This window comes from Megalobrama amblycephala, unplaced genomic scaffold (genome assembly GCF_018812025.1).
Source record: "Megalobrama amblycephala isolate DHTTF-2021 unplaced genomic scaffold, ASM1881202v1 scaffold479, whole genome shotgun sequence".
Lineage (NCBI taxonomy): Eukaryota > Metazoa > Chordata > Actinopteri > Cypriniformes > Xenocyprididae > Megalobrama > Megalobrama amblycephala.
Genome location: NW_025953401.1, coordinates 26,488 through 53,463, shown reverse-complemented (window position 1 = coordinate 53,463; position 26,976 = coordinate 26,488). Strand labels below are relative to the sequence as shown.

The following is a 26,976-nucleotide window of genomic DNA, read 5'->3' as shown; positions in this document are numbered from 1 at the left end:
GAGTCACATAACAGGAGAATCTGTTCACAATCAGCGCATAGAGCGTCTTTGGAGAGATGTTTTCCTGCATGTGCTCCAGTACTTCTACAACTTATTCTACACTCTAGAGGATTCTGAGGTCCTTGATCCAGATGATGATGTCCACAAGATGTCCCTGCAAATTGTCTTCCTGCCAGAGATACAAAAGAGACTGGATCTGTTTAGGAATGGATGGAATAACCACAAAATAAGAACGGAGAACAATAAAACACCTGTTCAAATCTGGACTGCAGGAATGCTTGCCAACATGGAGACAAACAGCAGAGCCATCAGCAATGTTTTTGGTGAAAATCCATACAGCACACAAACTCTAGAACAGCTTTTGGCACAACACGGCATAGACAACTTCCCTGTAACTGATGATGGCGAAGATCATTTTCCAGCTGTAGTTGTGGAGCAACCCAGAATCAATCTGAGCCATCAGCAGCAGCAAAGCATTATACAGGCAATTGAGACCATCTCAGATGCTACTGATAAGTATCCTATTGGAGATTTCAGCCACGGACTGCCAATTCAAACCCCAACAAAAGAAAAAAGGGTAAAATAACTTTTTGGTAGCACTTTATTTTACAGTTTGTGTACTTTCCTGGAACATATATAGTAATTATGTTGTACATACAGGTAAAACAGTGGAAACACAAGGTACTTACCTGACATGTATGTACATGGAAACACCCTTACGAAAAAAAAGTATACTTCAAGTTCATTTTATGAAGTATACTTGAGTAATGTTCAAGTATATTTATAAGTATACTTTATGTAGTAAGTATACTAATGTCAATATTTACTAGTAGTAAACTTGTAAGTGTACTATTTTAATACCGCTTGGGACTAAATTGGCCCACTTGAAGTATATAAAAGTATATGTTTAAGTGTACTATAAGTGTAACAGTAGTAAACTTTAAGTGCACAACTAGTTCATAATTATGTTTCTCATTTGTACTGCAAGTGAACTTATGAGTGTACTAGTAGTTTATTATTTTATTACTTGTAGCAATTTTTTAGTTTATGAAAGTTCACTTTGACGTATACTCTCAGTAAACTACTAGTTTAGTAGTTTTACACTGCAAGTACACTTACACGTTTTCTTTTAGTGTACTCTGAATAAACTACTAGTTTAGTAGTTTTATACTGCAAGTTTTCTTTAAGTGAACTCACCATCATACTTGTAGTTTACTAATTATATATTATTTTTGCTCTTTTAGTGTACTCTCAGTAAACTACTAGTTTAGTAGTTTTATACTACAAGTATTCTTTAAGTCGACTTAACATCACAGTTTACTAATTCTTTTAGTTTTGCACCTTAAGTACACTACGATATTTAGGTATTAATTATTATACTTTAAATATACCTTTAATTGCACTTTATTACAATTATAAGTAAGTTCTTATGTACACTATCAGTGGACTACACAAAAATTCACATACTCAGAATTATGAACATAAGTTATCTTTATAAATCAATAATTTCAAACAAATCTATTGTATAGGATTCCACATAAACTTAAAATAACAATGACACTCACATTTATACTCCAGTTCAAAATAAAACAGTAAACACAATGTTTACGGTAGTGTCATACAAGATATCAGTTCCTAAAGAAACTACAAATCCAAACAATAATTGTTCAAATATATGACAACAAAAATGTTCTATTCAAATGGGCTTCTTTGCAGTAGCTTGCTTGATGTAGTTTTCGTTGTTGCATTTTTTTTCTTATGATGCGTCTCACATCTTGCATGGTGATGTCAGGGAACTTTGACAGAGCATGGTCTGTGAGTTAAAAAACACACACACACACACACACACACACACACACACACACACACACACAAACACACACAAACAGAACAAAATAAAACATAGCTTATATTTTTTTTTTTCTGTCACCCCAAATACATCATCCAGAATTAACACAATAAAACAGTCAAAGTAGCATGTAGTGATATGCAATTCAAGTTTCTGAAAACTAATGCAATAATTTCTATATTTACCAACAGACAGCTGAAAATGACCTTTAAATGTCTAACTTTACATAAAATAAGATTATTTTTGGGGCATCATCAAAGGGGTCTTGGTTCTTTTGTTTCCTCCATTGTGTGATTATTTTCTTTTTTTCTTTTGTGACATTCACAAATCCAAACTGATGATCCCAAATTAAACTTTTATAGATTAGAACTTTTCACAAAATGTTTGGAATGTTCCTTTTTGATCCACGTTGGAGGTGACAGTAATTTAACACAATCACTGTCACCTCCAACGTCGAACATCATTTTGAAAAGTAGAAATGTATGAGAAATGTGTAGGAATTTATTTCATTTTAAAAATGAAATTTCCCTTAAATTAAATACACTTACCAAATATAGCATCAAGTTTTGTGCTATCAAGCTGTGGCTTTGATTCCACATCTTTGTGTGCCCCTGACTGTCTTCCTGTCAAGCTTGAATGAGACAGGGTTTCCCTTCCATAGACAAGCACGGCAAGGTCCCCGATGTATACTGACAGATTTGCCGTCCGCAGCGAGTTAAGCTTTCGCTTGGGGACCTTGACATCACAGCCTGGCATGAGAAACACCTGAAAAATAATTGTCAGTTTGCAATTGGTTATACATTGTTGTTAGACACTAAACTAATGAAATGATAATTAAACACATTCCCTGGGATATATATCTATTCATCATCTGTGCATTAATGCAAATAAACCAAGTTATTATTCCCCAACCAAATAGGAAATCTGAGATACATTACCACATTTCCCAATGAAATGAACAAGGGTGCGAAATGCTCCTGTGCAATGTAAGATCCTGTCTAAATCCTGTCCACACTGCTTTTCCACAGCATTAAACATTTCATTTGGTAATATGGGAATGCTTCCTATATTTCCTGTGGTCAGGCAATATTCATAATAACCACTTATCACGCACATTCACCATGCAATTGAATATGCAGATTTTTCAGGTAATGTTTATAATTACTGCCAAGTTGATTTACTGGGACATTGTATAATCACCTTCCCACATGGACCGTAACACTTATATGCATGTGCGGTACTTACCATATCATCAGACAACACTTGAGGAGAAACACATGCAGAGTCTACTGATGTTGAAGGTGTTGCAGAAGTGGATGCAGTAGGTGAGGTCTGAAGTGTTATTTGTCCAATCACTTCTTTCAACTTCGTCACTACTGTGGGAAGCTCTGTTAAAAGAATGGAGATATAAATGATTATAAGAAAATTGTGAAAAGGCCTCATAACTGCATGTTGACACAAATGCCAAAAATAAATCACTACTCACAACAAAATGTTTTTTTTTAAACATTTAAATATTATTCAAAATAAATACTGATTAAATCATTGCCATTCACCACACTTGTTTGTGCTTTGTATAATATTAAAATGGTTTAATTTGAGTTACGTCTGGTAAGGAACACTGTTAGTTGCAGCAGTCACTTTGCTATAGCAGTCAAACATGCTGCAATGCTTCAGATTTATAGAATGTGGTATTTGTAACTATTTTATGAGGTTGCAGGTGTTTAACCCTACACACAACTACCTTTTAAATGTATTGCTTTTAGCTGCATTTTCATTAAGTTTAGTAAAGTGAGCCCACACTTTCTGTAGTTTTGCTCTGTCAGCCATGACTGTAGAGCACAAAATGTAAACACACAGTTGCAACGTCAAGTTGTGTGTTTGCGTTCAAAGGGCAGATTATTATTATTTTTTAATTCATATAATTACCTCTCATGGCATCAAGTATCTCTTTAATGTTGTCTTCTTTTAGCCTCCTGTTCTCTCTTTTAAGTTCCTTCATTTGCTGTTGTACCTTACTCCAGTTTCTGGCAAGTATGTCCTCATCTGATGAGAACTCATTTTCGATAGCTGACTGGAACACAAAGAGCAAAAAGAAAAGAAAAAGAAAAAAAGGTTTCCCCTAAAATTTGCAAATCTTAAAATAATTTACCTGTAAAGAAGTTTGCTTTGCCATCAGCTCCTTCTTCAGGTTTTCAATCATTTGGTCTGCTGCCTCTTTTGGGGTACATGTTGTGTTTTTACACTTTTGCTATCAAAATGACAATTTGAAGTTCAATACCAGGGATTCAATTCAAATTGATTTGTATAGTGATTTTCAAAATATAATTCCAAAGCAGCTTTACAGAAATGCATGTTTGTGTTACAATACAAAAGCAGAGTAATATATTGCTTCATTATAGCAATGGACATTTGTATTTGTCCTAGATTCAAATACAGATGTATTTATCCATCTAATTACATTTTTTTTTTTTGGCTGTTCATTCTCCTCTTCTTCTTCATCCTCCATCAACCAACTGTTTGGCTTTGTCTTCCTCCTCAGTGTTTGTTTCCAGATGTCTTCACCCTTAATGAACTGTTCCCTTTTCTGGCAGAGATCACTATAGTTGTCTGTCAAAAAAAGTTGTGTGTACATTGTGAAAAACTGGGTTCTCCGCTGTTCCTAAAAGACAGTCTGTGATATTTTTTTGCTTGTTTACTTATGTCTAATCCGTCAAGATTAGTGATGCAAACCTTAATTAAAAGTTAAAAAGGAAAAAGGGCTGGACAATTTTTCTTTTTTCTGCCTTTTCCCACTTCACACTCATCCATCCATCATCTTCATCCTCGAGTGTGGGACATTGTGTTATATTTTTTTTAACAATTTTGCTGGTCTTCAGTACTCATCCAGTCAATTTTACCCACTTCCACACTCTTGTCCTTGAAATAATAAATGGCAAATGCCATTGTTTAAGTGTTGTGACTGACGCTTTTATTATTTATTTTCTTTTTGCTTTGCAGTGTTTGTTGCTAACAATAGGTTGTGTTGTTAATTAGGCAAGAGCTAAGATTTGGATGTGCGCGAACGGATCACATGACTAAATATCACGACAGACGGTTACAAATTACTTTTAAAAAAATTCGGAGATGCATTTTTGTTGATGCAGGTGTTTGCAAGATAAATAATGGCAAAGCGTGCAGGACCTTACAAAAGGTACTTGGAAGCAGGGCCGGGTCTAGGGGGGGGCTAGGAGGGGCAATGCCCCCCCAGATTTTTCTTGTGCCCCTCCAGATTTCTCTTGTGCCCCTCCAACATCCCCAGGATACTCGTTTTTTTTTTGTGATAGCGCACAAAATGTAAAAAATATATCAACACTAAATTAGTTACATACGCGAATTACTAGAAACATTGTGCGGTTGTATTTTTCGGGTGCGCCTCACGGCGCGCATCCTTTTACAGTTCTCCCTCACAGACGTGCTCAGCTCTTGCCATAATTACAAGATTTCAACTTGTAAAAAGCATTCATGTCCTCATCCACATCCTTTTTCTAAGAAGTTTTCCAAGACTTTTGCACACCTTATCTGATCACTTCTCAAGACGGCCATTGACAATCACTTGAGCAGATGACATGCAGCTCCTTCATAAATGCGCTCTAGTCTCTATTTAAACGTGCACACACCGTTAATATATTGCTACACGATCATGGAACACTTGAGAATTTAGCTTGGAATTTTAAAATTGTGATTTCCAAGTCAAGAAAAATCTCGAAAATGAATAAATTAAAAACTAAAAAAAATATATAGATGTAACTATTCTACTAAAATATAAAATAGTTTTGCTCAGTTATGTTCAGCTCTAGAATATTCTATCAGCATATTGCGCTATTTGTTGAATAGTAACCTTTCAGAATCTGCAAAATATCAATAATTTAAAATTGGGGGGGGGTAAATTGTTTTTATTTTGTCTTCTGGAAAATGTTTTACGAAGCTTTGGATAGAACTTAAAAAAAAGTAGATCTTTAAATAAAATAAGAACTTCCAGTCTTATTCCAGTCAGAACTTTTGATCACACAGGTAACAACACACACTATTAAGAATCAAGCATATAAACTTTTGAACTGGATCTTTTGTGTAAATTCAGTTATTATTATGTCTTGTGGTTTTTATTTTTATATAGCCAAAATAACTGAGCACAATATAGTAATGAACCAAAAATATAGGGGGGGGGGGGGGGGGGTTTAATGGTTTAAATTTCTTCAATGAAACAAGTTCTTCTTCCATTTTTAAATTTTACCATTCTTAAAGATTTAGAGTAAATCCAAAATTCTTTCTGAAAAAACAGAAAACAATGGCTTTGTTTTAAGGAACTTACAGTAAATTAATATAATATGAATATAACATTTTCCCAAAATGAAAATATTGTTCAGTAGAAATTGAATGTGTACATCTTCCATTATTATACCAAAAGTTATGTCATTTTTAGAACATTTTTGTATTAATTGTAATTTTAAGCTATTCGTATAGGCTATATTAGACCAAAAGTCTCTAAACAGTCTAATTAAACAGTTGTACTAACTAAACATTCAAAAAACAAATGTACTGTTGTTTCAATTTCAGAATCACAGAAAGTACTTTTGTGATTAATATTAAATCTGAGGCTGTTATTAATCTGAAAAAATCTGAAAAATGGAGGAAACTGTTTAGTAGTTAAAAGGGGGGAGCATATTATGCTGCCCCACCAAGTTTTCGAAATGCCCCCCCAATCACACAATCCTAGAACCGGACCTGCTTGAAAGATGACTCAGAAATAATTCCAAGGAGAACCAGGTTCAGATGGATTGAAAATGACAATATGGTAAGACATTTTTATTTTTAAAGTCGACATGAAATTGTATTTTTGTAGCGCATGTTATAATCTTGTGGTGAAAAATTAATTCGAACAAGTACACACACACACAAAAAAAATGTTTGCCGTGGTAATCTTTAATCAAAATCTGAGAAGTTATTTCCGGTCTGGAATGGCGTTCCTTTTCTGATAACGTCAGTTTGACGGCTTGGGTTGAAAACGGGCTATGAGCAGAGATGGAGACGAGGATCCTTCCATCCTTATGTTCATAAACATTGTTCGCTAAATGTCTTGAGAACTGAATTGTATTTTTGAAATTCAATAAAAAAATATACGAATAAAATAAATAAAGTTCAGATATTTTTACTCTTTAAACCTTTTTTGTTACACAATCTTTCCCACCCAAGTTACACCACGAAAACATTGAACGTTAAGTCTTCACATTTTTTGATAAACCTCAAGGGTAGGCCTATGAGCAATATGGTATGGGTCTTGTAATCTATTATTTGGCTGTACATAGCAGGATCATTGGGTGTAGCTATGCCATGTTCAGTAATAGGTCTTTGGCTATTGTTAGCCTTCAACGATTAGGTTAAATTAACTTAAATTAACATTTTATTGCTGACAATAGATAGATAGACAATAGACTAGTTGCTATTTCTTGTGAAATGTTATATATATATATATATATAGTCCTATGCCTACCCACACACATTAAAATAATTTTGATACATTAATTGATTATAAGTGACAGTTGTAGCATTACCTTTCTTTAAAAAATAATAAGAAGTACAATCACGAAAGACACATTTATCACAATTTCAAAAACAAATAAGCTGCACAACTGTTCAACTGATAATATTCAATCATCTTATTAGAATGATTTCTGAAGGATCATGTGACACTGAAGACTGGAGTAATGATGCTGAAAATTCAACTTTGACATCACAGGAATAAATTACATCTAAAATACATTAAAATATATTATTTTGAATTGTAATAGGCTAATATCTTACAATATTTAATATTTTGAATTTCTTTCAAAATTTAATTTCAGTGTTATAAAAATTTTTTATAAATAATGTTCCAACAATGTTATCATTAAACATTTTTAGAATGTTTTTAGAGAATGTTTTCCTACCTTTTAGGAGAACATTCTGGGAACTAAAATAAAACTACCCGCTTAAAACATTATTAGAACATTTCAAGATAATGTTCTCAGAACATTTTTAGAACAACAAAATTCTAGCTGGGACCGTTCATTTTTCATTTTTCAATTACGGGTTAAAAAAGGAAAAACGAATGGACACAAAAACACACGGACCCGACAGCCTATTGCTCCCTACTACGGGGAATTGTTTCTTTCTTATTTTATTCATAATTTTTTTATTGAATTTCAAAAATACAAATAAATTGAGTATGTTCTCATCAAATTATGTTTATCCACATAAGGATGCAAAAACTACACAAAAATAAAATGAAATAAAAATGAAAGGGCAACACAAACATACTATAAAATTTATTTGCCTGCACCTAGGCTATGTCATCTAATGACATTCAGCACACCATCACATCTATTTACACACAAAAAAATACTTTTTGATTTATTGTACTTTATAAATGACAACAACTTCTAAAAATGCATGAAATGAATGTCTGTTACAATCAAAATAAGCCAATATTCCTGTAGGAGGTGACTATTTCAAACGAATGTCCATATGTGCAACAACACTGATTCTAATAATTATTTAGTAACAATTATAATGTATAATTCATTTAATTTGAGGACTTTTATCTATCCTCTTTGGTCTTGTATTTGGCTGAATTTATGGCACTTTTTTACTTTTTAATTTATTTTATGCTACTTTATAAATTGCTAAAACTATCAATATATTATTAAAGGTATAAGGAATTTCCTTGACGTCATCATTCCCATTTTTTTTTTGAAGGATGAGGATGATGATGAGGATGAAGGATGAAGACAATGGGAATGACCAAACAAACACAAAAGACATCCTGAGTAATACGTCCAACAGTGGACCAGATGAAGTGGACAAAGACAGATCCATCAGGACCAGTTTATTTTGTGCTGACATTCAAGAAGTAAATACACATATCACACATGTCTTACCTTTGGTTAAATACCCTTTTCATTCATTGATAATATTTCACATCATATTTTCATTTATAACCTGTAGAATGAGGAAGACCTGTCAGATTCTGAAGGGAACATGCTTGATTCTGAAGATGAAAATTATGTGGACAGAGAAGACTTGATGGAGGGCAGTACTAGTGGAGAAAACACATCTGAATTATCAGTGCTATGTAGTAAATGGTTCTGTGACACAGTGTTTTTGTTAGTGAAATAGTTCACGTACACCTGTTTTGCCAAAATACGGAAGTGAATTGACAGACACAAATAAAGTATTCTGCATTACCAACCCATGAAAGCACAAATAAAAACTAATGAGAATATTGACACCATTACGACATATCATTCCTGGGCAATTCTAAAATTCAAGAATGTAACAAACCCTGTTATTGTAACGAGGCGGGACTCATGGCAAGATCCATATGCAAGCTTTTATTACAAAAGTAAGCGTGGTCGTACAGGCAGGGTCAATCAGGAGCAAACAGGAACAGCAAGGGACAGGCAGAGTCGTAGTCAGGGTACAGGCAGTAGATAGAGGCAGGCAGATAACACTCACAGGTCGGTATACAAGGCAAAGGTCAGGACAGGCCGTAACGGGTCAATAAACAGGAAACAGGCAGGATTGGTAACAGACAGCCAAACAGGATATAACGCTCGGAATTGTAACAGTGTTAAACAAGACTTCGCAGTGAGGTGGTGTGTGTGAAAGTCCTTTATAGTCCTGGTAATGAGCTGCAACTGGGTGTGGTGATTAGTGATAGTGATTGGTGGAGTGAGTGCAGGTGATAGGCAGAGAGGATTATGGGTAATGTAGTCCGGGAAGTGACAGGAACAGACGTGATCGTGACAGTTGTTTTTTATTTTTTATACCCTGTTATTTTTGGTTTGCAGCTAGGATATGTTAAAGTGATTTAAAGTGAAAAAGTGAAGCCATTTTGTGATTATCCAGGGTAAATATTTCTAGGAAATATACCCAAGAAAAGGAAAGAAAATAAGCTGGACTGATATTCCTGATCATTCTGATGCTCACATTTTTAAATATTTTGTCTCTCTCTCCCTGTAGGTAAATGAAGATGTAGCCGTTACTGGTGACAAGCCCTTGTATCCTGGTGCACCTATTTCAAAAGGAGAAAGTGTATTAATGCTGATGTCCTATCTGTTACGGCACAATTTAACAGGCAAAGCACTTACTCACTTACTGGAAATGTTTAACACAATGTTTCCAGGTCTGATCCCATCTTCACATTACCTTTTCCACAAAGATTTTGGAAGTTCATCTAAATTTGAAGTTCACTTTTATTGTGAAAGTTGTTTAAAATACCTAGGCGTCAGAGGAGACTGTCCCTCTCAGTGTGACACTTGCAATACAGAATTTGATGCCAATGCAAACCTTAAGAATGGATTCTATTTTCTTGTGTTGCCCCTGTATGCACAGATTCAGCAGCTTTTGCAAGAATATGGTGTCAATCTTAATGAAAAAAACTAGAACCTGTGACATACAGTCTGGTGAAGAGTATCAAATGTTATGTGACAGTGGAGTTCTTGGAAAAGATGATTTGACGCTAATTTGGAATTGTGATGGCGCACCAGTGTTCAAAAGTTCTAAATGCAGCATTTGGCCAATTCAGTGTCAGGTAATTGAACTGGAACCAGAATTGAGAAAAAGTCACATTTTGATGTCAGCGTTATGGTTTGGGCCAAGTAAACCATCCATGCTAACATTACTAACACCATTTGTTAAAGAAGCCTTATCATTAGAGACTGAAGGTATTGACTGGCAAGACACACAGGGAAACCAGCATGTTTCTAAAGTGTTTGTGGTGGTTTGTAGCTCTGATTCAATGGCTCGTCCAATGCTTCGTAACACAAAGCAGTTTAATGGTTTTTATGGTTGTGACTTCTGTTATCACAAAGGTGGTAAATCCTATCCATACGATCAACCTGAACCCGCACTTCGAAATGAAAGAGATCATTTCAGTCATGCAATGTCAGCTTCAGATAATGAGCCAGTATTTGGAGTCAAAGGGCCATCTCCTTTAATGAAGCTTAGTCATTTCCAAATGATAAATGGTTTCATTCCTGAATATCAACACAACATGTGCCTTGGAGTCACTCGGCAACTGTCCACATTGTGGTTTGATACAGCAAACAGTGAAGCCCCCTGGTACATTGGCAAACAGACGGAAGAGGTTGATATGCGACTTTTAAAAATAAAACCTCCTGTTGAGATAACTAGGACACCAAGATCAGTGAATGAAAGGAAGTTCTGGAAAGCTTCAGAATGGCGAGCATTTCTCCTATTCTATGCTCTCCCTGTACTGAAAGGAATACTCCCTGCCAGATTTTGGAATCATTTGTTTTTATTGGTGTTTGGTATATATACATTACTCCAGGATAAGATCAAGACTAGAAGCGTATTGTTGTCAGAACTGGCTCTTAAAATTTTTTTAATACAATTTCAAAGAATATATGGGAAAGACCACATGGCTTTTAACATACACTTGCTCACACATATCGCACAAAGTGTGAAACAGTGGGGACCATTATGGGCTCCATTTGAATCCAATATGGGTACTCTATTAAAGTATTTTAATGGAACACAGAATGTCCCTTCACAAATAGTTAGAAAATTTATGTTGTGGAAAGAATTCCCAGAAAAGGCTAAACATATGAGTGCAAAGGTCCAGTCATTTGATAAAGAACTTTATTTTAATAAGCGAAGAACAGATAAATGTGAAAAATTAAATGATAGTGTCCAGGTTTTTGGGCATCCCCCATTTCAGGAAAACATCACAACTTCTTCCAGGCTTGCGATTTCTAAGTTATGTGGAAATCTAAGTAACTGCTTCTGGTCTTACAGCCGTTTCTTGGTTAATGGAGTTCTGTATCACACTCAAAAATATGATCGACTGAAGAAAAGATATAACAGTGCTGCATACTTGAAAGATGGTACATTCTGTTTAATTAATGACTTAGTCATTTTTAAACAAATGTGCGCCCATCAAAGCATATTGCATATTGTGCATGTACCAAACATTGATGTGCTTTAGTTGAGGTATTTGTTAAATCTAGCAGGTCTTTATGTAAAGATTCACAAATAAATGTAGAGAGTACTTTTGTACATGAGGTTAGGAAGAATGGAAAGATCAGTGCCATCTGGCCTGATATGATAAAAATGAAATGTGTTGTTGTTGAAACAGTTGACAATTTGTACATTGCACCTTTGCCAAATCCATTTGAAAGAGACTAAAAAAGCAGTCATTAGTGATATTATACATAGTACTATAGTGTTGTATTGCCAATAATTTATGTTTCATAAAAAGACTTGCTTCTTTTCCTATTTGGCTTGATGATTTGTAATGAGATTTAAAATTGTATCTGCTTGTATAGCGATCTATGTTATTATAGAAGCCAGTATGAATTAATTCTGTTCCAATTCTTACACCTGGGAAGAATTGCCAATAAAATCATTAAAATGTATCTGTTTCTATGTGGGTTAGTATCACTGTGTCAATATCATGTTCAGTTACATGTTTATTTTATTTACTCTATGCTATTCCACCCGAAAGCTTGTTACTATATAAACTTGAACATGTTAGTCTATAAGAAAGTGTGTAATATTATGTTAAAAAGTATTAAGTAATAAAGTAATAAGTATAAAAGTAATAAGCTACTCAATCAAAATAGTAAACACAATTACAAGCCAAGAATACTTAGAATACTTAATTATACTTTTAAGTATATCTCGAATAGCAAGCAGGCCAAATATACTTAGACTTGTCTGTCAGTATCTGTAAGTCAAGTATACTTAAGTGCAATTTGAAGTATATTTCTGAGAAGTACATCTGAATAGTACATACAAAGTAGACTGAAAGTAAACTCTCTTAATTTTAGTTTAAAAGAAGTATACCAATAGCACACTTGAATAAACTTCTTTTTCGTAAGGGCAGTGACCAATCCTCAGCCTAGTGTAATGCTTAGGGTGCCCTCTATAAGCTGATTTCACGCAGCCGCCATTTTGAAATCGAAAACGAGGCTCCGGTGGGAAGAAACCGGGAAGTATCGTATTGAATCACAGGAGAGTTACGAATGCGATGGCGTACTGTTGTGTACCAGGTTGTACATCATATCAACGGAAAGAAAGTGATAAAAATATATGTCCTTTCCTATCCTATCCTATCAAAAAAATATGTTTTTTCATCGCTTTCCGAGTGACCCAAAAGCCTGTCGTGAGTGGATTGTTAAAGTAAAACGGGATATTGGACCTCATTTTCAGGTAAGTGAAATAACTTAGCAAACAGTTAGCTAATGCTAGCTAATCCAAGGTGCACATGTTTTGGATGGCCGTTATCAAAATAATTTACCGATTTTCTCATTAGATTACAGACAACACGAGAGTGTGCTCCAAACATTTCACTCAGGACTGCATTGTTCGTTCGCTCACGGGGTTGCATAGACTGAAACGGGGAAGCGTGCCGACTTTGTTTACATGGTGCTGTGAACTCAAGCCTCGGAGGGTGAGTTAACTTGTTTGATGAAATAATATGAATAATCTTAAAAAGATTGTTTGTTTGTTTTGTTATGAGAACATTTGTTTTAATAACCAAAATGTATACTATAACTATATTTTCATTGAATCATTTAAACTTCTCTGAATGTGATGGTACTGTAATGTTTTATCATATTACAAATACACTTATGTTGCCTAAGCAAACTGAGATTTGTCAAACCGATAGATAGATAGATGGATAGATAGATGGGTGGATAGATAGATGCTGATTGCTGTCATTTTTTAAAGTTGCACTTTTTTCCCCCTATAATTTACAATGTATATATTTTTCAATTGGCGGCAATAGATATTTGATAGCTATTACAGGTTGTTTCATGGTCAGTTTATGTAAAATGTCTATGATGTGACAACTGTACAAAACAGTACAATATGAACTGCCAAGACTGAAATCATGATTATGTTCATTTCCAGTGTCTGTGATACTGAAACACTCGAGGAAGAAGAAGACCACGATTCGTTTCCTGACCAGAACACAAGAGAAGAGTGAGTCATTATATCAGACCTAAGGGCAGGGGGAAAAAGTTAAAGAAAATAAATTAAGCATGTAATTCACTGATGAAAATTAGAGCATGTAAACATATCTTATGACCTCCTTGATGGTTATTTTTGTTTTTCATGTAATTTTCTCTTCTTTCTTAATACACAGATCTAACAATTGTTTTGGGGAATTGCAAGACCATGATTACCTGGAAACGTCTCCTACCATGGAAGAGCAGCTGACTGCAGCACAGAAGGAAGTTGCTCTTCTGACAGAGGAAAATGAAAATTTAAGAAGTCAGCAGTTTTGTCTACAGCGATTCCAATGTGAGCCCAAGATGATCGTGTTTTACACAGGATTTAATGATTATGAGACCCTCAAAGCACTCTACCTGTCTCTTCAACCTACAGCACAGTCTCTGGTGAGATGGAGTCAAATGAAAAGACTTAATAAAACAGAACAGACTGTAACAGCTGGCTTTCATGCTCACAACATTTGTCTCTTTGACCAGTTTTTCTCGTTTCTCTGCCGTGTGAGGCAGGGGCTTCTTTCCGCAGATTTAGCTGTAAGGTTTAATCTGTCAAAGGCCACAGTCAGTCGGATATGTATAACTTGGGCTAACTATCTTTATTTTATGCTTGGCACACTACCAGTATGGCCAAGTAGAGAGGCTGTAGATGAGCTAATGCTAATTTCCCAAAACACGTGTTGTGCTAGATTGTACAGAGATCCATATTCAAACAGCAAGCTCAAATGTTTTTAACACGGTGACATACTCTCATTACAAAGGCACCACAACTTTGAAATCCCTGATTGGCATCACCCCCTTTGGGTCAGTTAGCTTTGTAAGCAACCTATACACCGGCTCCATCTCTGACAAGGAAATCACCAAAGAGTCAGGCATTCTAAAACTCCTTGAGCCAGGTGATGAAGTAATGGCGGATAAGGGCTCTCTTATCAGAGACCTCCCTGCTGACAGAGATTTCAGTCTTGTAACCCCAACTTTCACAGGGTCAAGCGGACAATTCAGTAAAGATGAAATTGCACACACCCAAGAGATTGCCCGCTTGAGGATACATGTAGAGAGGGCTATCAGACGCATCAAAGAATATCACATTTTTGATGGTGTCCTACCCCTTTAACTATGTGGTTCAGTCAACCAGATGTGGACTGTTTGTGCTCTACTGACACATTTCCAAGGACCTCTATTTTAAAGGAAAGTTTCACCCCAAAAAAAAATTTGCTGAAAATGTACTCACCCTCAGGCAATCCAAGATGTAGATTAGCTTATTTCTTATGCCAAAACGGGCTGTTAAAGGATTAGTTCACTTTCAAATAAAATGTTCCTGATAATTTACTCACCATCATGTCATCCTTGATGTTTATGTCTTTCTTTCTTCAGTTGAAAAGAAATTAAGGTTTTTGATGAAATCATTCCTGGATTATTCTCCTTATAGTGGACTTCAATGGCCTCCAGACAGTTGAAGGTCAAAATTACAGTTTCAGTGGAGCTTCAAAGGGCTTTAAATGATACCAGACGAGGAATAAGGGTCTTATCTAGAGAAATATATATATTTAAAAAAAAAAATGTTTCAGCAATAAATGTTCATCTTGAACTAGCTCTCTTCTTCTTCTTCTCTGTTAGCAGCGTCTACACTGCTGGAATTCTAAGTGTATTACTGCCCTCCACAGGTCAAAGTTTGAAGTAGTTGTTACTTGAACTAGCATATTGTATATGACAATTTAGTTCAAACTTTGACCTGTGGAGGGCAGTAATACACTTAGCAGTGTCTACACTGCTGGAATTCAAATTGAGAAGAAGAAGAACAAGAGAGCTAGTTCAAGATGAACATTTATGGTTAAAACAAATTTTTTTTTTTTTTGACAGATCGTTTCTCTAGATAAGACCCTTATTCTTCGTTTGGTATCATTTAAAGCCCTTTAAGGCTGCACTGAAACCTTCAAACCATTGAACCCCAGTGAAGTCCACTATATGGAGAAAAATCTTGGAATGTTTTCATCAAAAACCTTCATTTCTTTTCGACTGACAAAAGAAAGACATGAACATCTTGGATGACATGGGGGTGAGTAAATTTATCAGGAAAAGTATATTTAAAAGTGAACTAATCCTTTAACAATGAAGACTTTTGTTGCTATTAATTTAATAACAAATATGTGAAAGATTACATTTTTAATTTGACTGAACCTTTTAGCAATACTTTAGTACTGAATGAATTGCATTTAATTTTGGTGCATCTTTTACTTAAACTGATTCTTGAAAGATAACTTTTTACACCTTTTATACCCATGTTTAGGATCAAATGAACTTGTCCACATTTTCATATTGGTGAAACACACTGAGTTTAAATGTGTTTCAATTTGGACACATGAATGAACTCTGCTTTATGAACTCAAACAATGTTTTTAACATTTGTGTTTGTATCATGTTTGTCACTGTTTGAGTATTACTAGAAAGATTATCTGATAAAAATTGTTACATTTCTATGCACTTCTGTGATTGTAGACAATGCAGCGTCTGAACAGGACTTTTATTTTGGAGTGACGACATGATGTCATAAGACTGCGCCGAGCTCCTGCATCTGCTGTGACTCTGCTGAATAAAGGTTTGTTTTAAGAATTTAATCGGTTTTAATCGATGAAGACAGTTCAATGATTTATAGTTTTTTTTTTTACAAGCTTTGTGAAATATTAGTTTATTTACCATTTAATGTTGATTTATTTATCTAACTGTAATGAAGGATATTTGCGAGTAAAGCTCATATCCACTGATGAGAAACAGTAAATCTGCGTCTCATTTCTCTCTCTATATATCATAAATCAGTTTATCATGAACACGAGTTCAGTGTCTGGAGAGTAATGATGGAGAAACTGAACTTTTCAACTCTGAGTCAATTGAATCAAACACTTTGAGAAATGATTCAGTGAATCACGACACGTGCTGCTCAAACAGTGAACATGAACGAAAACAACAAACACTAACAAACTAACTAATCATGTTTTCATCAGTCATAAATGCCTAAATATTAAGTTTATTCATTTGCAGCGTTAGTTTCGAGTGTTTTTTTGTTTGTTTGTTTGAACAGGTCCATTTAAGACCATAAACTCTGTTAATCTCTTCTTAAAGATGGAGTTTATTAAAGAGGAAACTGAAGAAAATACGATTAAAGAGGAGAATGAAGACATGAAGATTGAAGAAACATTCAGTGTGAAACATGAAGATACTGAGGAACAAACAGGTTGGTTTTATTCTCACAGCTAATCATTTGATCATTATTAAAATGTCCAGCTCTACATAAATAGAAAATATTTTGAGCAACATTAAACCCAACATCTACTTCTGAATAGAGAACAATGAAAGTATTTTTTTCTGTTCATGCTCAAAAGTGCTGTACTAACATTTAACATACCTGAACATAAATAGCAGAAACTGAACATTAAATCAAGCAATAAATAAGTCCTGATTGAAACATTTTACATCAATAATCATTTCATGTGTGTGTCATATGGAGGAAAGTCAGCAGGGCGTGTAAAACACTTTGAAGTAGAACCGAGTGAACTGATAATATTTGATGAAACCAGTGAAAAATATTTACCTTGTCATTCGTGGTTCAGGTGTAGGTTAGAAATCAATGAGCAGATTGAGGCTAGAGGTGAAATGTGAAAATTACATACCGTGATTATTGTGACAAAATTATCATGGTTATCAATTACATGTTTTTGTTAAAGTACTGATATAAACTGAAATAAGTTCAAAAACATGTTCAGTCCAAATTCGAATCCAAAGTTTTTGACGTCCACACTGTGTATCGCAGCTGTTCAGATCCGATTTGTGTGTTCATGCCACTCTTTCATTTTCTGGAATATCTGCATTGGTTTCATTGCATTGCATTGGTAGGCATAAGCCAAAAAAAAAAAAGCAACAAGAAAGGTTTGCAGTACAGATGTTGTCTTATTTACATCATGACACTGTGCAGCCGCGTTGGACTCCTGCATCTTATGAGGCAGCGGCAGTAGGTATGGACGGCTTTATTCTGTGCTGTCGTCTTCACTGGTCTCAAAACATTTTCTCCGTTATATTGTCATATTCTGCTGGTCCGGCACTTTGCAACAAATAAAACCTTGTTTCTGCAGCAACTTTGATCATGTTTCCTATAACAACGCCTGATGTGTACATTTTATGTGGCGTGAGAGAGTCACATAGTCAAACACATTCAAAGCGTCTTTGCCAGGTGCAAGATAAAAAAAAATAATCGAATAATACCAAAAAGATCTGCTCACTGTTCTTTCTTTTATTTAGAAAAGGTGGCAACACACATATTCAAGCCTTTAAACATTCAAGCCTTTACAGTATTTTCTGGAACATAAATTGCATCTGACTACAAGTCAGCTCCATACAGATTAAGCAATCATGAACTTAGAGAGTTACATTTAAAGTAGCTAGACAGATTCTGCCAGTATTGGGCACTTGTTCAATGTAAATAGTGTCATCCGAGTTGACAAGATGGAGGGAATCGAGCAAGGGAAGGGCTTAAAAATCTCTACTTGAACGCAGCCCAGGACACTTTGTAGATTTATTAGAAATATCCATTTCCGATCATGAGTCTCTAATAATGAGCTGATGAACATAGAGCAGGAATGCCCAATCCTGTTCCTGGAGATCTACATACATGCAGAGTTCAGATCCAATCCTGATCGAACACACCTGCCTGTAATTATCAAGTGCCCTCTGAAGTGTCATTTACGCCGTCATTACCCGAGTGTTGATAGCCTGCGAGCTGTTATGACTTAATTATGCTTTATGCTATTTGTCATTATGCTATTATGACTTAAAGGATTAGTTCACTTTTAACTACATTTTTCCTGATAAATTTACTCACCCCCATGTCATCCAAGATGTTCATGTCTTTCTTTCTTCAGTCAAAAAGAAATGAAGGTTTTTGAGGAAAACATTCCAGGATTATTCTCCTTACAGTGGATTTCAATGGCTACCAACAGATTGAAGGTCAAAATTACAGTTTCAGTGCAGCTTCAAGGGCTTTAAACGATACCGAGTTATATGAGTAATAAGGGTCTTATCTAGTGAATCGATTGGGCATTTTCGAAAAAAATACAACCGTTTATGCTTTATAAACAAAATATCGCATTGAACGTACTTTCCTGCTTCCGCATTCTTCATAACGCTTACGCTGAATGTCCTACACCTTCCCTATTCAAGTTACGGAACGAATGCGGCGCCAGTTTCATTTTTTTCCGTAACTTAAATAGGGAAGGCGTAGGACACTCAGCGTAAGCGTTATGAAGAATGCGGGGTCAAAGCTTTTATCGTTTGTTTCTGCTTCTTCTTCGTCTGTGTTTGGATTCGGAGGTTTGTTACTGATTCGGATTAGTAACAGCAGCCCTACTGTATAAAGTGTTGGGTAAGTTACTCAAGAAAAGTAATCCACTACAAATTACAAATTACTACATTAAAATTGTAATTTGATTACATTACTGATTACTACATGTAAAAAGTAATCAGATTGTTAATTACTTTACATTCAAGTTACTTAAATACAATTTACAAAAATACACCACAAACTGAAACTCATAGTTCTGCAATATTTTTCAGTCAATATTAAATTACAGAAAGAAGTATGAAAACAACAACTTGACTTAAAAATATTTGTTAATCATCTATAGGTAGCTTATTCATTCAAATGCAATCATAACAGTCGCCTGAGGGCGCTCAACGACCACGTCGTCTGTGAGCATGAGATTCTAACAAACTAAAAATAACTTTATTAAAATTAATAAATATATGAAATATTGTACACTTGTTAATGTGTTTATTTTTGTTTTCAGTTTTTTTTAATAGTATTTAATGATTATAAACACATATTAAGCATGACAAACCATACAATCGATTAAACTTCAAAGCTGGCAGGTATGGTATGTATGATTACAAAATAAAGTCATTAAGATTGTTTATTAATATTATTTTAATGAAGTAACATGTAGGATAAAAGTAGTTTTATCAAGTGTTGAGCGGTTTCTGTGGCAGCTCCAGCTCTCCTGACGCACAGATACATCAGTGTCCGAATTCACTCCACTTTATTTCGTTCACTCTTTGCAGATATAGTGCACTCAAATGACATACAGTGGGTACGGAAAGTATTCAGACCCCCTTAACATTTTTCACTCTTTGTTATATTGCAGCCATTTGCTAAAATCATTTAAGTTAATTTTTTTCCTCATTAATGTACACACAGCACCCCATATTGACAGAAAAACACAGAATTGTTGACATTGTTTGCAGATTTATTAAAAAAGAAAAACTGAAATATCACATGGTCCTAAGTATTCAGACCCTTTGCTCAGTATTTAGTAGAAGCACCCTTTTGATCTAATACAGCCATGAGTCTTTTTGGGAAAGATGCAACAAGTTTTTCACACCTGGATTTGGGGATCCTCTGCCATTCCTTCTTGCAGATCCTCTCCAGTTCTGTCAGGTTTGGATGGTAAACGTTGGTGGACAGCCATTTTTAGGTCTCTCCAGAGATGCTCAATTGGGTTTAAGTCAGGGCTCTGGCTGGGCCATTCAAGAACAGTCACGGAGTTGTTGTGAAGCCACTCCTTCGTTATTTTAGCTGTGTGCTTAGGGTCATTGTCTTGTTGGAAGGTAAACCTTCAGCCCAGTCTGAGGTCCTGAGCACTCTGGAGAAGGTTTTCGTCCAGGATATCCCTGTACTTGGCCGCATTCATCTTTCCCTCCATTGCAACCAGTCGTCCTGTCCCTGCAGCTGAAAAACACCCCCACAGCATGATGCTGCCACCACCATGCTTCACTGTTGGGACTGTATTGGACAGGTGATGAGCAGTGCCTGGTGTTCTCCACACATACCGCTTAGAATTAAGGCCAAAAAGTTCTATCATGACGAACATCTTGTAAAGATCCATTTTGAGGGTTATATTAGCTGTGTGAACTGTTTATTCAGATCGAACACACCTGCCTGTAATTATCAAGTGCCCTCGAAGTGTCATTTACGCCGTCATTACCCAAGTGTTGATAGCCTGCGAGCTACTATACTATTATCGATCTTTATTTAATTTATACAGTGATGATTACATGGAATGTTTTGCATTTTATTAGCTTCTTTATTAAATTTATGTACCTTGAAACTGGAAACATGAAAAACCTTTATTTGTGCTGTTTGATTATGTTCTTATTTTCTTTCATTTTATTTGACGCACCGAAACTATGAGCTTAAAACTGCAATACAAACCGAACCATGAGCCATCCGAAACTCTAATGTGCACACAGGCGTTCGTTCATCAAAGATTAACAGAGCCTGTTGTCAGAAAATTCACACTTGCAGCTCTTTCTGTAATTTATTATTGACTGAAAAATATTACAGAAGTATGAAAACAGTAATTTGACGTAAAAGATTCGTTAATCATCTCTAGGTAGTTTATTCATTCAAATGCAATCATAACAGTCGCCTGAGGGCACTCAGCGACCACGTCATCTGTGAGCGTGAGATTCTAACAAACTTTATTAAAACTAATAAATATATGAAATATTGTACACTTGTTAATGTGTTTATTTTTGTTTGCAGTTTATTATAGTATTTAATGATTATGAACACATATTAAGCATGACAAACCATACAATCGATGAAACTACAAAGCTGGCAGGTATGGTATGTATGATTACAAAATAAAGTCATTAAGATTGTTATTAATATTATTTTATTAAGTAACATATAAGTGTTGAGCGGTTTCTGTGACAGCTCCAGCTCTCCGATGCACAGATATGTCAGTGTCCGAATTCACTCACTTTATTTCGTTAACTCTTTGCAGATATAGTGCACTCAAATGACATACAGGGGGTATGGAAAGTATTCAGACCCCCTTAAATTTTTCACTCTTTGTTATATTGCAGCTATTTGCTAAAATTTGTTCATTTTTTTTCCTCATTAATGTACACACAGAAAAAATTATTGCATTTTTAATAATGAAAATGTGTGTGAAATATTTTTAATTGAAACATACACAGCTTAAATATACGACCATGTTGAATTTCAGCCCATAAAAATGCAAGCTTAAAAATACACGGAAAACAAGGACTGTCAGAAAATTCCATCAATGGTGGGAAAGCATGGTGTCATAAATGCAGGGAAATGCAGGGAAAGAGTTAACCACTTTTCCTCATTGATATAGATTTTTGATAGTTAATTTTTTTTTTTTATTAAAATGTGTCATAAAACAGAAATTAAGGGTGTATTCATACTAGGCGATCCGAACTGTGCCGAGCACTTTTGAACCCCCTAAAGGCCTGTACACACCAGGACGAATATCGCACCTTTTACGAGGCGTTTTTTTGTGTTCATACCCAAGTGATTTTCACTGGTGATTTGCAGAGTGAATGTGCAAATTCACTCCCTGACAGTATGTGGCGCTGGTGCTTAACGGTAGTGCAAATAAACATATGTATGATTTAATAAAGTTAAAGAAGATAAAAATGCAGATATAAAATGGCTTATATGTAACATGAGAGATGGTAGTCAGAAACGGTAGTGCAAATAAGTCACAATGACAGTAGTGCAGGTGAACGGTAGTGCAAATAAACATATTTATGAACTATATTTCTCGAATGTAAAAGATAAAACAAAACAAACAGCACCCATAGCGTGTGTCTCAATCAGCTCCCTTGTTCAGTAGTCAGGGCACTGATCAGGGAGTCGGCCACATTCATTTACACGATATACTGATACACGACCTAGGAAGCTAAGGAGCTGTTTTAGACCCAGGAATGGTTTGTAGGGGTCTTCTTCGTCTACTTACTTTCTCTTTGTCGTCTTGGTATCAATGTGAGCTCAGCAAGACTGTTTTGTGCTTGAGAGCCACCAAGTCGTGTTTTACTGTAATTTCAGCATCTCCAGGCACATGAACAAAAGCACCACTCTCATTGGTTGCCAGTTTAACGTGACGTGTCAAACCCCCCCCCAAAAAACAAAAACGAGGTGTTTTTTAAAAAATGATGCTTTTACACCTGCCGTTTTTCGTGTCGGTGTGCACACTCACATTGGCGCCCTTTGTTTAGTCACGAGGAAATAAAGTTGGCGATAATCGCACACACGACATTCGTCCCGATGTGTACAGGCCTTAAGTCTGGTTCATTTTACTAGTGTAATTGCTCCGTACCATGCCCTGGCACACGTGAAGAGGCACGGTTGGATTATGCTTGGGTGCGGTATGGAAGTACTGAGATCGGTAACCACACCGGAGTACAGAAGAGCTTTTGAGTGAATTAATTTCAGTACATTTAGGTCTATAATGGATCCAGTTCTATCCCAATAGATGAACATTAGTTTGCGGTTAAAGCTGCAAATTCAGTGTCAGCTCTCTTCTAACAAGATGATGTTCTTAACCATATGTGATAAATAAAGGAGACATATAAAATGTGCAGTGGTGAGTCCCTTTGGACCAGTTTTGAAAACCACTGGTGTATTGAGTATATGATCTATAGACAGGATGGGCAACTCTGGTCCTGGAGGGACACTATTCTGCAGAGTTTAGCTCCATCCCTGATCAAACACACCAGCAAAATTGTCTTCAGTCTTCAGGACTGCTTGAAAATTACAGATAGGTAGGTTGATTTGGGATGAAACTTTACTCTGCAAAACAGTGGTCCTCCAGGACCAAAGTTGCCCATCCCTGATACATAGGATAGGATAGGGTATAGATCATACATGTTGTTGGTTTTGATGTATTAAATGTCTAAATTGTTTTATGTCTGTTTTTGCCCTAGACCTAATGACACTGAAAGAGGCGAGTCATGAACTTAATGAAATGGAAGAAGAGAAAAAACATGATAAACATGATTTCATGACTGGGAAAAGATCGATACAGGCTAAAAAGACCTCCTTACAAAAAAGAGCTCAAAAGACTGGAAATAACAGTTATTTCATTTGCCAACAGTGTGGAAAGAGTTTTGATCAACACAGAAACCTTCAGGTTCACTTGAAAGATCATACTAGAGAGAGCCCCATCACTTGCCAACAGTGTGGAAAGAGTTTCACACTTAAAGAAAACCTTCTAGTCCACTTGAGAATTCATACTGGAGAAAAGCCTTTCACATGCCAACAGTGTGGAAAGAGTTTCGCTGTGAAAGTAAACCTTCAAGTACACATGAGAATTCACACTGGAGAGAAACCTTTTACCTGCCAGCAATGTGGACAGAGTTTCACTGTAAAAGGAAACCTTATAGCCCACATGAGAATTCACACTGGAGAAAAGCCTTACACCTGCCAGCAATGTGGAAAGTGTTTCACACATAAAAGAAGCCTTATAGTCCACATGAGAATTCACACTGGAGAAAAGCCTTTCACCTGCCAACAATGTGGAAAGAGTTTCAGTCAAAAGGGAAGCCTTACAGCCCACATGAGAATTCACACTGGAGAGAGCTCATTTACCTGTAACCAGTGTGGACAGAGTTTCAGTCAAAAGGGAAACCTTAATGAACACATAAGAATTCACACTGGAGAGAAACCTTTCACCTGCCAGCAATGTGGAGAGAGTTTCAGATTTAAAGGTAACCTTAAGGGACACATGAGAACTCACACTGGAGAAAAGCCTTACATCTGCCAACAGTGTGGAAAGAGTTTCAGTCAAAAAGGAAAACTTGAAATCCACATGAGAATTCACACTGGAGAAAAGCCTTACATCTGCCAACAGTGTGGAAAGAGTTTCAGTCAAAAAGGAACATTTGAAATCCACATGAGAATTCACACTGGAGAAAAGCCTTACACCTGCCAACAATGTGGACAGAGTTTCACTGTAAAAGGAAATCTTACAGCCCACATGAGAATTCATACTGGAGAGAAGCCTTTTACATGTGGTCAGTGTGGAAAGAGTTTCAGATTTAAAGGTGACCTTAAGGGTCACATGAAGATTCACTCGAAAATGACTCTCTTACAAGTTTCAAGTCACCAATTCTAATACAACCTAAGTAAAGGTCTTAGAGTATCTGATTTTAATAAGTACTTAAAGGGTCATGAAACCCCAGAACACATTTTTTTGAGCTGTGAACAGATATACATAGACTGCACATCATTGAAAACACTAAAGGTACTCATTAATTTTATTTAACACTCTGAGGTATCGCCGGCGATATCACCGCAGTTTTTTTCTTACCACTGTGAAAGAGACTCAAAATACTCCGTTAATGTTGCACATACAATTAAGAGTTATACACCATTTTAATCTGTTGAATATCTTCTTTTATTTGTGTACACTCAGAGTAAAAACAAAATGCTTTGTGCTTTTTGTAAAATAAAGAAAACTAACATGATGCGTGATCTCTCGTCTCCCTCTGAACGAAGTCCAATCTGATAGTTCTCAGAAAATTAACTGTAACTTAGTGAATACTAATCACAAAAAAATAGACTTATGTCTAAAGAAACGTTGAAATGTCAGGTGTAAATCGTGTAAGTTAGGGTGACCATATTTTGATTACCAAAAACCAGGACACTCTGCCCGGCAATACTCAAACGATACCTCAAAGTTTACTCAAAGATGCCTTATAATTTCAATACATTTAAAAAATGCCTCCTCTGTATGGATATAAAATTGTTATATTACAAAACACTATAACCAAATACACAAATTCAGATAGGCTTCTCAGAGGTTTCTCAACATATTGTATCATGACAAGTTAATGTCTCTTCTGTATTAGAAAAATAAATAACTAAAAAATACCTCTGCTATATTAGCGATCCAAATTTAACAAAAATAGCTCTCACAAACTTACAAAAACTAACTAACAAAAAGTGTCTATATCTTTGGTTTTCTTCATCCTCGTTTTCCTCTTCATCCCGTTTTTCTTTCTCATCCTTCTTGCTTGCCCTTCTATATTTTGCTGTAGAGCTGATCTTTCCCTGCATTTTTTTGTTTCTTATTAAAGAGGCATGAAAGTTACAAAGAAATGTATATAGGCCTATCAGCTGTTACATCACAAGGTACAAAGGAAGAGCACAAGCTGAACTCATTGTAGATGACAGCTGAAGGTTGCTCTGCTGTTACACAAAGTATCTGTTATTCAGTTACAATCAACTGCACAAATCGTGCATACTAATGAAAACATTATAAACCGAAAATCTCGTAACACCGGTCAATTTAATGGCCCAATGAAAAATAATGAAAACCAGGACATTTTCATCACTTTATAAAAAACAACCAGGACAGCCAGGATAGGACATGAAAACAGGACATGTCCTGGGGAAAAAAGGACATTTGGTTACCCTCTAGGAAGTGAGGGAAAAAGTATTTGAATATTATTGGGAGATGGGAGATGCAGTGAGGCAGAAAGACTTCATTGTCAATCATGTTGTCAAAAGAGAGAAAATAAACAGGGAAACAATCTCAAGAAGAAATCATACATTTGAGTATTATTTAACCTCAGAGAGAAGACAGATTAGGGTATGCAAGGACTTTTTTTTGAAGACCCTTGATGTGTCAGAGAAATTTGCACGGTCTGCAGGCGGCCATACCTCTAGTGAATTGGGAATTACCCCTTCAAGCAAGAAAGGGCGGCATGCACCTCAAAACAAAGTCCCTGAGAGTAGCAAAGATAAAATACGAGAGCATATCGATTCTTTCCCAAAACTTGAATCCCACTACTCCAGGAAAGATACAAACAAGCTCTACTTGGAAGGATCTCTGAATCTGCCAAAAATGTATGCACTGTATAAAGAGAAATGCGAACAGGAGTGGAAGATTATACCAGAAAAACAAAGTCTTTATAGAACAGTGTTTGACAATGAGTTCAATCTTGCCTTTCACACTCCGAAGAAAGATGCATGTAAATACTGTGAGTGGTACCAACGTTTAGAAGACAGTGAGAAGACAAATCACAAGAATGAGTATGATGCTCACCAGTTAAGAAAGACCCAGGCCAGAGAACAAAAAAAAAAAATGATAAAAAGAAAGCAAAAGAGAATGAGTCATACAAGGCTGTCACTTTTGACCTAGAACAAGTGTTGACCACTCCCTGGAGCAACGCAAGTTGCCTGTTCTACTCACGCAAGCTAAGTACGTACAA

The 26,976-nt window shown here is 35.7% G+C and overlaps 1 protein-coding gene and 2 long non-coding RNA genes across 4 annotated transcripts; 2 read left to right on the top strand and 1 right to left on the bottom strand.

The window, feature by feature from the left end:
• Positions 1 to 1,505: 1,505 nt before the first annotated feature.
• Positions 1,506 to 3,265, bottom strand: LOC125261752. The gene is made up of 3 exons (XR_007183425.1): positions 3,095 to 3,265; positions 2,398 to 2,614; positions 1,506 to 1,813 (listed from the first exon to the last, which is right to left on the bottom strand). It is a non-coding gene; the product is annotated as an uncharacterized LOC125261752 (long non-coding RNA).
• Positions 3,266 to 12,897: 9,632 nt separating this feature from the next.
• On the top strand, positions 12,898 to 15,231 carry LOC125261753. Its single transcript, XR_007183426.1, has 4 exons — positions 12,898 to 13,102; positions 13,206 to 13,343; positions 13,808 to 13,879; positions 14,043 to 15,231. It is a non-coding gene; the product is annotated as an uncharacterized LOC125261753 (long non-coding RNA).
• Positions 15,232 to 16,437: 1,206 nt separating this feature from the next.
• Positions 16,438 to 25,007, top strand: LOC125261751 (gastrula zinc finger protein XlCGF57.1-like). Of its 2 annotated transcripts, XM_048180317.1 has the most exons (3): positions 16,438 to 16,498; positions 17,020 to 17,131; positions 23,686 to 25,007. In XM_048180317.1, the coding sequence occupies exons 2-3, from the start codon at positions 17,020 to 17,022 to the stop codon at positions 24,873 to 24,875; spliced, it is 1,302 nt and encodes a 433-aa protein (XP_048036274.1). In that variant the 5' UTR covers positions 16,438 to 16,498; the 3' UTR covers positions 24,876 to 25,007. The 2 variants fall into 2 exon arrangements, with proteins under 2 accessions (XP_048036274.1, XP_048036275.1); XM_048180318.1 differs by lacking the exon at positions 16,438 to 16,498 and having other exon boundaries at positions 16,505 to 17,131.
• The last annotated feature ends 1,969 nt before the right edge of the window (positions 25,008 to 26,976 follow it).

Excerpts from the sequence above, each read along its gene's own strand:
- LOC125261751 (XM_048180317.1), top strand. The coding sequence starts at position 17,020 with ATGGAGTTTATTAAAGAGGAAACTGAAGAAAATACGATTAAAGAGGAG. Across the intron at positions 17,132-23,685 it reads AGATACTGAGGAACAAACAG|ACCTAATGACACTGAAAGAG; the intron begins GTTGGTTTTATT and ends TTTTTGCCCTAG.